The following is a 12522-nucleotide window of genomic DNA, read 5'->3' on the forward strand; positions in this document are numbered from 1 at the left end:
TACTCTTTCCCAAGGAGGGCAACAGGAATCCTAAGGAATCTCACTGGGTTCCTACTGTGTGGACCCATCCTACGGCCCTCATCTCCCCAACTCTCTCCATCCCACTAACACTGCCCTAGACTGCAGCCTCATTCCCTCAAACCTGGACTAGGTGGAAACCCCCAAAGTGTCCTCCACGCTCGAAGGCACCTGCACAGACTCTCCACATTAATCTTCTGAAAATGCCACTTTGATTTGTCACTCCTCCACCCAGCTCCTTCAGAGGCACCTTAGCTATCACACTCCAAACCCCTTGTCTGGAATTCAAGTTGCTCAGTGATACGGACCAAACTCACCTTCCCAGCCCATGATCCTTCAACTTCTGCTTAAGCCAATCTGGAAAACTCTCCAAGCTCAAAACCTTCCTTGTGGCTTTCTGTCCCCCAACCCTTTACCATCACCACTTAAAGGACCCACATGGAGGTTTCAGCACAGAGGCCGCCTCCTCTAAGATTCCTTCCCTAGTCACCTTCCAGCCTGTGACCTCTCCCAAACGGTAGCATGCATTCTAATTGCCTGGGGGTTGTGTTTAGATGCAGAGCATGCTTCAGTGGGTCTGGAGGAGGCCTGAGACTCTGCATTTCTAACAAGCTTCCAATGAGGTTGTGCCGGAGCCCAGGAGCACACCCGGTATGGCAAGGGACCCTGCATCATTCAAATGGCATGGATCACATACGACCTCGTATTATTCTTCAGGGCCTGAGCTCCCATTCTAGATTAAAAATTCCACAAGAGCACAGAGCCACAGAAGGATGCTCATGTGATAGGAAGAGAGACAGCTGTAAAATCAGACAGCACTAAGTTCAAGTCTTAACTCTGCCACTTATTTGCCATGACAAGTGAATAAGTCCCACAACCTCTAAATCTCAGTTTCCTCATCTGTAAAATGGGGATTAAAAAAATACCTCCCTCCCAGGAAATTAAAGAAAACTGTGGCTGTGATTATGCCTAGCACACTGCCTGATGCTAAATATACTTGGTATTGAATATAATATGATAATATTCAATATATTAGGAAATACTAAATAATATTTCATATATTTCATATTTTAATGCCCAGTTCTCTGCTCTTTCCTTCCTCATATAACTTTGAGTTTTCTATACAGTCCTGTATGTAGTAGGTGCTCAGGGAATCTTCTGAAGGAACTTCTATTCTACTTGTACAATTCCGCTCAATCCACACCGCTGGGCTCTCCTCCCTGGACATGATGTGCCAACAAGTTCTGACTTGATAATGCTTTACATTCAAAGTCTTCCTTTTGGTTGGTGACTATGCCATTAGAAACATGAAAATCTACTGACATCTGCCTGAGAGAAAATGCAATTTTTTTCTGGTTGGAAATGAGAATTTATGAAACCTGAATTATGGTAAATAACCCACCCACTCCCGTTCAGACTCTCACTCATCAGACATTTAAGGCTTGACCTCACTGATCCAGGGTTTTCTTCCCAACTGCATTCCATCAAAATGTCTCATGTCCCATCTCCTCATGCTCATAGAACCTCTTGTTAATCAATTAAATCCCTGTCTTCTGAGCTGATAAAAGGGGTGTAATAGGAAGAGCACTGCATACAAATCAGAAGATGTGCACAGTAGTTCTGATTCTAACACTACCCAAGTATGATTCTGAGCAAATAACTTCGCTTTTCTGAGGCTTAGCTTTTTTATTCTAGGCTAATAAATTGATTATTCTCCCACTCCATTTCATTTTAACCAGGACTCCCAGTACTAATGCCCAGCTCTCACTCAGGCCAGAGGAAAACAATCTTTTGTCAGCAGGTGGAATGTTAACTTCTCCTCACATGACCCTGGGAAGGCATTTTTACCTACTTGGACTGGTTCACAGGCAAACTCTATGGCAGACCCTTTAGCTAGCCACTCAATAGCCAATCTTTCATTTTTTCCCCTGCTTGCTAATAAAAACCCTGGTTTATTCAGGGCAGTGATGTGACAGCCCAGAGGAAAATCCTAATTTGTCTAAGCCAGGGGATGGCAAACTTTTTCTATAAAGAGCTAGACAGTAAACATTTTAGGCTTTTGGAGGCCGTAGATGATGTTTGTCACATATTCTTCTTCATTTTTCCCCACTCTTTAAAATTAAAATCAAAAATAAAAACATCTTAGACCCTGGGCTGTATAAAAACAGGAGCCAAGCTGAGCTTGGCCTGGGGTTGTCCAACCATGAAGAGTAATTATATTTTTTTCTATTCTTCTGACAAATATTCACTTGCCTATCTTCCCTTTCAGCTACAGACGGTAGAATTCTTAACATAAATGACATAAGGAAAGTCTACTGGGGGCTCTTGGGAAAGATACTGCTGTGTTCTAACAAGAGTGAGACATATAAAAGGAAAACTCACTGGTGTCTCCTCTTTCTCCATCTACCTGTCTTGAATGTGGACTGGCTGCCTATTATCTAAAATAGCTCAGGGCATCTGGGTGGCTCATTTGGTGTGTCCAACTTTGGCTCAGGCCATGATCTCATGGTTTTTGAGCTCGAGCCCTGCATTGGGCTCTGTGCTAATAGCTCGAAGCCTGGAGCCTGCTTTGGATTCTGTGTCTCCCTCTCTCTCTGCCCCTCCCCTGCTCTGCTCTGTCTCTCTCTCTCAAAACTAAATAAACATTTAGAAAATTCTTTTTTAAGCAGCTGGTGACCATGAGATATTAACAGGAGGACAAAAGCCAACAATTCAGGAGGATTTTATAGTAAGACACACAGAGTCTGGGTCCGGGATGATATTGAGCTATTAAATAAACCGTGAAACCGCCTACCTCCCATCTTTTAGTTAAAGAAGATAATAAATACCTACATTGTTTAAACCACGGTCAGATTTCTCACAATCCAGAGCATTCTTAAAATAGTAAATCAGAGAGGATTTTTTTTTATAACTTCAACCACCTCCTAAGCCATCCTCTATGTACCAGGCCCTGGGGATACAACAGTGAACCCCACAACTGCTCTCAGGAGCCTCCAGTCTAGTAGAAGACGTGACAAGACACAGACAAGTACCGACATACCCATCAGCCACTGAGAGCACTCTTAGCTCTGGTCCTGGTATTCCTGTGGACAAGTTATGAAATCCTTGATGCCAAGTCTTCAAAGTACTGCCTTCTGAGATGCAGAAGGGTGCTAGACAAAATGGCCAACGTTCAAAGGCAGACGTACAGAGTTGGGTTCAAATCCTAGCTCTACCACTCACCAGCTATGTAATGTGGAGCGAATTACTTAACTCCTTCGAGCCTTAGTTTTCAAATGTGCAAGATGAAGCTCATTATAAGCTACCTCCTAAGACTGTTGTGAGATGTGAATGAGGTAATGGAATTAGAGCACTTGTCATTGCTCAGTGGATGACAGGCATATATCCCTGAAACTATGAGCATATACATATAGAGACGTGTGCTTAACAATATATGCTTGGGAAGAAAGACTAGAAAGATATCAGGAGTGGTTGCCTCTGGGCAGTGAGATTAGAGGCGGTTATTTTTCTTCCTCATATATTTTTTCTCAGACTTTCCAAATATATACACACATGCCTCAAAGCCAGGGGATCTATCTTTTAATGTAATTTTTGTATTTTGAAAATAAAAACATGTGAACTGTAACTTTTTTGTTCTTTTATCCAGGTAGAGTCAAGTGGCCCCTATTCTAGACTGAGCCCTGGCATGGACTTGCTGTGCAATCTTAGAAAGTCACTTCACCAATTTAAGTCTCAATTTCCCTATCTAAAGTAGACGATAACCAGACTTCCAATCTCTCCATGATGAGACAGCTCACTCATTGACTGAAACAACTGTAAAAGCTAGAACAAGTGTTTGAAGACATTGGAGAGCAATCAATGCAGACAGGACTAGAGGAGCCATAGGCTTTGAGAGAAAGGAAACACAGGATGTGCCCTCCACATTCACACTGGGTTTCCCTGGGGATGCTTCTCAACTGCTGCACCAGGAAACAGAACCCAAGCAAGGAGTGTGGTCTGTTAGGCTCGAGTCAGAGCTGGGGATGACAAAGGCTCAGATCTAAGCAACAACGTTCCAGAGAGAAGACGCACAGAGGAGGAAACACACACACTTGCATTCAAATTCCCCTCAAATTTTTAGCCCACTCACTCATACAGTGAGAAACCAAAAAACTGAGAAGACATCAGCTTAGAGACTGAAGAACTGATCACTGATTAGCGGGAGAGTCAGAGATTGAAATTCAAGCTAGGTCAGGTAGAAGGAACTTGGTAAACACCCAGAGATTTTAGCTATGACCCAGAAAGGCTCTGAGCTAGGAGTAGAGACCACATCCTAGTAGCACAGACAAGACTAAAACATACCAGACTTAACCAAAGCTTGACAGGATTGAGGAGACCTGCTGGTGTTCTACCTGCCTGGTACAACAAAATTTAACACCCTTCGGGGTAAGTTAATGTAATTCACCCAAAGACTCTCCATCTTTGCATCCATGATGTCCAACATCAAATCAAAAACTATAAGGCATCCTGAAAAACAGGACCAAAAACTTGAAATCCATAGAAAAATCCCAATCATAGAAGTTAATACAGAGATGACTCAAAAATCAGACAGAAACTTTAAAATAACAATGGTTAATATGGCTAAGGAGAGAGGAAAAAATGGTCACAATAGAGGAAATGATGGATACAACAGATAAAAAAAGGAAAATATCAACTGAGATTTGGGGGAAAAAAAAGAAAAAGAATCAAAAGGACATCTACCATAGAAAAAAAGAATACACTATCTTAAATTAAGGTCACTTGGATAGGCTTACCACCAGGTGGGACAGAACAGAAAATGAGATTTGAGAACTGAAAGGGAACTCAACAGCAAATACCAAACTGAGGTACAAAGAGTTAAAAATGGACAAATCAGAGTAGAGCATAAGAAATGTATGAGGTACTGTCAAAAGGTTTAGTATTCATCTAACTGGAGTCCCAGAAGAAGGTAAGAGAGAATGGGGCAGAAAAAATATTTGAACAGACAGCAGCCAAGAATGTTACCAATTTTACGAACAACAATTCACAGGTTCAAGAAGTTCAGTGAACCCCAAGAAGAAAAAATATAAGAAAACTGTATCTGCACCTTGTAGTCAAAGTGCTGGAAACTAAAGAGCAAAAAAAAAAAAAAAAAAAAAAAAAAAAAATCTTAAAGGCAGCCAGAGACAAAAAGACATATTGTATTTAAAGGGGTAAAAATAAGTCTGATGACTAATTTTTGGAAGCCAGAAGACCATCAAATGACAACTTTAAAGTAGTGAAAGGGGGTTAAAAAAACAACAACAAAAAACCCACTTCCCAACCTAGAATTCTATATCCAGCAAAAATGTCCTTTAAAAATACAGGTGAGGGGCAGCTGGGTGGCTGAGTAAGTTAATGGTTTTGGCTCAGGTCATGATCTCACTGTTGTAGGCCTGAGCCCAATGTTAGGCTCCACACACAGTGGAGATTCTGCTTGGGATTCTCTTTCTCCCTCTCTCTCTGCCCCTCCCCCCCTGCTCTCTCTTGCTTGCTCTCTCTCAAAATAAATACATAAACTTAACAAAACACAGGTGAAGGGGTGCCTGGGTGGCTCAGTCAATTAAGCGTCTGACTTTGGCTCAGGTCCTGACCTCATGGTTCGTGGGTTTGAGCCCTGCATTGGGCTCTGAGCTGACAGCTCAGAACCTGAAGCCTGCTTCACATTCTGTGTCTGCCCCTCTCTTTGCCCCTCTCCCACTCACACTCTGTCTCTCTCTGTCTCTCAAAAATGAATAAACATTTTAAAAAAATGTTTAAAAACACAGGTGAAATAAAGATATTTTTCATGCTCTATACTACACTATACTGCACTACCCAAAATATGAAAGGAGTTTTTTTGGCTTGAAGTAAAAATGATCCCCGGTGGAAGCACAGACTTTCTGATAGGAATCAAGAGCCCTGGAAAGGGTCAATATGTGAATAAATAAAAATAAATATTGACTATTTAAAACAACAATAGCAATGTCTTATGAGGCTTAAAACGTAGAAGTAAAATACATTAAGGCAACAGTACAGAGGGTGGGAGAGAGGTAAATGGGGTTCAAGTGTGTGTGTGTTTGTGCACTGGGCTTGAAACTGGAGAAGGAGTGACGTGAGGCAGACGTGAGAGGAGGGGTGCATGTCGTAACCCCAAAGATAGCCACTAGTAAAGACTATGTCATTGGAAAGTCAGCAGAGGAAAACATCAAAGAAAAAATTTTAAACCGCACCATCCCTCTCAAAAAAGGCACAAAAAAATAAAGACAGATGGGACAAGTCAAAATTAAATACTACGTTTGTTGATTTAAGCCCAAAAGTGTAATTTAACTTAAGTGCGTTACATTAAATGATCTAAATATTCCAATTTAGATATAGATTATCATATGGGATTTTTTCAAACACATATTAAAAACCTTAATATTGAATTCATAAAGGTTGGAAATACGAAGATTAAAAAAAGATATACCATTAACAACTTGATCTGACTTCATCCATATCTTGAATACACATTCTTTATGAGTATACATGGACATTTGCCAAAATAAACCATCTGTCAGGACAAAAAGCAAGTCTTGACAATTTCAAATATTGAAATTGGGCAGAATATGTTCTCTGACCACAGTGGAATTACAACAGAAACCAATAACAGAAAGATAACTAGGAAACAGCCAATGTTTGGAAAATTAAGCAATAGATTTCTAAATAAACCAAGAGTAAAAAGAAGAAATCACAATAAATATGAGAACATGAGTTTAAATGAATGATAATGGAAGTATGAAAAATTATGGGATGCACTTAAGCAGTGCTTAGAGGAAAATTTGTAACTTTAAGTGCCTATCTCAGAAAAGGTTGAAATCAATGATCTAAGAGTCTGTCTCAAAAGCTAGAAAAAGACAAAACGTTAAACTCAAAGAAAATAGAAGGAAGAAAAACAATATACAGGAGAGAAGCAGAAATAAAAGAAATAGAAAAAAGATGTCAGTTGAGAAAAACAACAAGGCTAAAAGTTGGATCTTTGAAAAGATCAATTTTATTAAAAATTGATAACATGAAAAATATCTTAATGACCCAGAGGTAGGCAAAGATTTCTTAATACAAAACAAAAAGCACTAACAACGAAAGAAAGACACTGACAAACTGGATGTTATTCGAACAAAGAACTTCTGTTCACCAAAAGATACCACTAAGAGAAAGAAAGGCAGACTACAAACTGAGAGATGTTTGCAATACTTTTGACAAACATCTCCTACTAAGAGTATAAAAACAACTCTTACAAATCATTAAGGAAAAGACAAACAGCACAACTTAAAAAGAAACCAACAGGCAGACGATGTGAACAGGCAGATCACAAAAGAGGATATCTGCAAGAATGTTTATCAGTCCTTCTCAAGCTCTCCCAAAAAATGGAAGAGGAGGGAACATTTCCAAACTCATTCTATGAGGCCTGCATTACCCTCATACCAAGGCCAGGCAAAGACACTACAAGAAAAGAAAACTTTGGATCCACAGCCCTCATGAATATTAATGCAAAAACCCTCAACAAAATACTAGCAAACAGAATTCGACAGTGTGTTAAAGCATTGTACACCATGACCAGCTGCAGTTTTTTCTTCCTAGAATGCAAGGATGGTTCAACATAGAAAAATCAATCAGTGGAGTACACTGTACTAACAGGATAGCCACACGATCATCTCAATGGATGCAAAACAAGCATTTGGCAGAATTTAACACCCTATCGTGATAAAAACACTCAACAATAATAGGAATAGAAGAAAGCTATTTCAACACACTAAAAGCCTATATGAACAATTAATTCATGGTAAACATCATACTCAATGGTGAAAGCCTGAAAACTTTTCCTCTAAGGATCAGGAACAAACAAAGATGCTCACTTTTGCCACTTTTATTTAACACAGTCCTGGAAGGCCTAGTCAGAGCAATTAGGCAAGAAGATCACACACACATACACACACATACACACACACACACACACACACACACACGCAACTTAATACAAAGCTACAGTTTCAAAATAGTGTGGTGTTGGCATAAAGATAGGCATACAGACGAATAGAATAGAATAGAATAGAATAGAATAGAATAGAATAGAATAGAGAGACTAGGAATAGACCCTCACATGCATGGTTAAATGATTTTTAGCAAAGATGTCAAGACCACTTAATGAAGAACAGTTTTCAACAAATGGTGGTGGGAAAACTAGATATCCACATGCAAAAAAAAAAAAAAAGAATTTGGACTCTTACCTTATGCCATATAAAAAATTAACTCAAAGAAGATCAAAGACCTAAACATAAGAGATAAAATTATACAACTCTCATACAGGAAAATCTTCCTGGTGTTGGATTTGGCAATGATTTCTTGGGTCTGACACCAACAGTACAGACAACAAAAGAAAATTGGATAAGCTAGGCTACATCAAAATTAAAAACTTTTGTGCATCAATGTTATACAGGTAACAGAGTAAAAGGCAACCCATGGAATGGAAGAAAATATTTGTAAATCACATATCTGATAAGGGGTTAATATGAAAAATATATAAAGAACTCCAACAATTCAGTAACAAGAAAAAAACAATTCAAATAAAAAATGGATAAAAGACTGAACAGACATTTCTCCAAAGACAATATATAAATGATTAATAAGTAAATGAAAAGATGCTCAACATCACTAATCACTAGGGAAATAAAATACAAATCAAAATCATGAGATGCCATTTTGCACGCATTAGGATGATTATTTTAAAAAAACACAGAAAATCACAAGTATTGGCAAGAATGTGGAAACACTGGAATGTTTATGCATTTCTAACGGTAATACAAAATGGTGCAGCTGCTGGGGAAAGCAGTATGGTGATAACTCAAGATATTAAAAATAGAATTACCATATGCCCAGCAATTCCACTCCTGGGTATATACTCAAAAGACAGAAAGCAGGAACTTGAACAGACATTTGTACATCCATGTTCATAGCAGTATCATTTGCAATAGCCAAAAAGTGGAAACAACCCAAATGTCTATCAATGGATGAATGGATAAACCAAACGGGGAATATACATAAAATGGAATGTTATCCAGCCTTTAAAAGGAAGGAAATTCCTGATACATGCTGCAGTATGGATGAAGCCTGAAATAAGTGAAATAAGCCAGTTACATAAAAACAAATACTATGTGATTCTATTTTTTAATTTTTTTAAATGTTTATTTCTTTTTGAGAGATAGAGAGACTGCAGGCAAGGTAGGGGCAGAAAGAGAGGGAGACAGAATCTGAAGCAGGTTCCAGGCTCTGAGCTGTGAGCACAGAGCCCAACGCGGGACTCAAACTCAGGAACAGTGAGATCATGAGCCAAAGTTGGACGCTTACCTGACTGAGCCACCCAGGCGTCCCTCTATTTTATATAGTCAAATTCATAGAGTCAGAAAGTAGAATAGTAATTGCCAGGGACTAGAGGGAGAAGGAATGGGGAGTTATTGTTAAAGCTTCAGTTTGGGAAGATGAAAAAGGTTTTGGAGATGGATGGCAGCAATGGCTGCACAAGGTGAATGTACTTAATGCCACCAAGTGTACGTTTAAAATGGTTAAAATGGTCAATTTTACGTTACACATATATTAGCACAGTAAAACAAAGAATGCTCAGAGATGTTAAGAATAAAAAAAAGAGACAATTTAAATACCATCAACATTTAAAAGGATGTGTAAACCGTGGTATATGCATACAATGGAATACTATATGACAATGAAAAAGTACTACATACACCAGCATGGCTACATGACACAGACATTGAGTGAAAAGAGCCACAGACAAAAGAATGCAGACTCTGTAAGTCCATTTATATAATGTTTCAGAAACAGGCAAAAGCAAACCATAGTGATAAAATTCAGGACAGTACTTATTCATAGGAATGAAACATGAAGGAACTTCCCAGGGTGCTATAAATGTTCTATCTCTTTTCTGGCTGATGGTTACATAGGTAGAGACAAATGGGGGCAAAAGGATATTCATCAGACCATTCGCATAAGATTTATGTATTTTATGTTCAATTTATCTCAGCTTTATAAAATGAAGCAAAATCGTGATGACAGAATGCTAATATCGGAAGGGACTCCAGAAGAAGGCTGTTCAGAGTATCTAGCAAGCACCATTGGGGCTTATGGAGCAGGTGGTCCCTGGCCATGCTTTGAGAAACCTGCACTAAGGAGATGCACGTTACCAGCCAAGGGAGAAGGACACCTGTCCCTGCTGGGAATTACATTTACAATGAGCTGTCCCCTTTTTTAGTGTTTAGGGAGCAAACACAAGTCCCACTTAGTCTTCTCTCTTAATAGGAGGCACCCAGAAGACCCAATCTAACATAACCCAAGGAAAGGTGTAAACACAGCAGTTTATATCTGCCCATTAACTCCAATTCTCTAGTCCAAGACCCCGGAAAAATCTGTACTTTCAAAGAGCAAGGACATTCATGACTCTGAAACAACGGTGCCATGACACCCTACTTTAATCCCACATCTACACTGACGCCGAGAATGGCCTTTCCCATTTCCCATCCAGGGTCCACATTTGCCCAAATGGGGCATCACTGTAATCGGGTCTCTCTGAGGACTTAGACAATATGAACATGTAAACAGCAAGTGTCTGCTGTGTCCCCATTTCTGTGGCTACCTGACTCCATTACACTCCCCACCACAGAATATACCAGGGAGGGCCTAACGTATTCCATAAATGGCTTCAGAGTCTCTTGTTCCAGGTGACATGCCCCAGCCTAGCATTTTAAGAAGCACTATCCCTCCCACGAGGACACTGGCCATGTCTAGGACATTGTGGAAGAATGAGTTTCAAGCACTTACTTTCATCATTAGAAACATTCCCCAGAGATGTGTGGCTGGAATAACGTTTGTTTTCACTTTCATTGAGACATCTTTCAATCCAGCTCTCTAAAAAAAAAAAAACAAAAAACAAAAAAAGAAACAAAAACAGAAAGAAAGAGAGAAAGAGGAAAGAAAATCACAGAATTGCAGAAATGCCGTTGGTGTTTGTGAAGAGACAAGAACATCATAAACACATTAGATTCAATTGCCCATCAGCCTTCATCTGAGACTGGCCCCGACTGGAATTTGACTTTCAATGAAGCCCCACAGCAGCCACCATTGCTGATGAGCCTTTGCTGAGTAGTTGGAGACAAAATGGTGATTGAAGCTCACTTGAGTATTTCCTGGTCAGATTCTACTACTTCTGGAGTATTCACACCCCAACAGTACCAATTGAGAATTATCTGTCTTTGCAAAGAAGATACGTTCCTGAGAAGTTGTTTGTAAAACAAAGTTTGGTCAACTAAATCACTGGTGGTGGTTTGCAGATGGTAAGTTAGCAGCAGAACCCTTTATTTAAACAAAAACAAAAAGGAAAGCAGATAAAACCCTGAGGGCTCTGGTTAAAGTGGAGAAAGAGGGCAGGGAACCTTATAGCTCACTACCCTTTGCCCGGGGACCCCCGAAGGGGCACTTCCAAGCACAGGCCGAAAAGCCACTGCGGGAGGACATATTAAAAACTCTACAATAGATACGTAGGACTTTTAAAATTCAAAAGACTATGTTCTTTTAATCCAATTCCAAAGTCTACAAAAGTACTTTCCACACTGTGGCGTAATGCTTATTCCATTGTCTGGACCAGCTACATGCATGCATGCATGCATGCATTCAACATCAGCTAAGTACAGTCAGTTCTGCTAGAATGCTTGTTTTGAAAATAAGAATGTGTTCCAGTGCAAGTAATACATTGGGAAATGATTTGAGCAGAGAGCAAACGTCGTGTTTGCTTATGCTCAATTTCTTGCCTAAGAAGCATCAGGGGAATGCAGAAAACCACACATAGCTGCACTGAAGCCCACAGGAATATGCAGAATCCACACGTGCTCACACCTCAGCCATCTACCAGTTACTTTAGGTCACCACACGTGTTATGAGCCACACCTGCCTGGATAACCCATGTTTTATCACTTCATAGTAACTCACAAGCTGCAGCCTTTCTGACATCTGCTTCCAAAAGCAGGGCTTTGGGGGCTTTCAAGGCTTTCAGGGCTTTTCCAAGGTGAAGTGTCATATTCATTGTATTTGTGTACCTCTTAACCATTAACATGTGCAAAACTGTGCTATCGTCTTCATTACGTTCCAATTTTTTAAATGTGTCACTCACAAAGGTTTTGAGTCTTATGCCCCTAGTTTATTTTTCTAATCAACCCTGTGGTTTTTATTGTGCAGTTTTGCAGGGCACCAAGCTCAGTTAGGAGCTTTAGGAATGCATATGTGGTGTTAGAGCAGAGCTGACTAGACCTATGGCCATGTGCTTCTGAACAGTGCAGTCTCCCATTGCCGGCTTTATAATATAGGAGCTGGCATTTACTGAACACCTGTTCTAATATGCCAGGCCCTTTACATATGTTATCCTGTTGAAGTCGGGCAACAACTTCCAGA

General features: G+C 39.8%; 1 protein-coding gene across 3 annotated transcripts in view; it reads right to left on the minus strand.

Annotated features, from left to right (window-relative positions):
* Window positions 1-12522, minus strand: part of RFX4 (regulatory factor X4) — a 163819-nt gene that overhangs the window by 125774 nt on the left and 25523 nt on the right. For 2 of the 3 annotated variants that reach the window (XM_019446673.2, XM_019446672.2), the window contains exon 2: window positions 10900-10986. The exons of the other annotated variant lie outside the window; for it this stretch is intronic. In XM_019446673.2, the coding sequence (XP_019302218.1) occupies window positions 10900-10986 (87 nt within the window). The remainder of the gene's footprint in view (window positions 1-10899; window positions 10987-12522) is intronic. 3 annotated transcript variants of the gene reach the window in all.

This window comes from Panthera pardus, unplaced genomic scaffold (assembly GCF_024362965.1).
Source record: "Panthera pardus isolate Hobbes unplaced genomic scaffold, ASM2436296v1 HiC_scaffold_6, whole genome shotgun sequence".
NCBI classification, from domain to species: domain Eukaryota; kingdom Metazoa; phylum Chordata; class Mammalia; order Carnivora; family Felidae; genus Panthera; species Panthera pardus.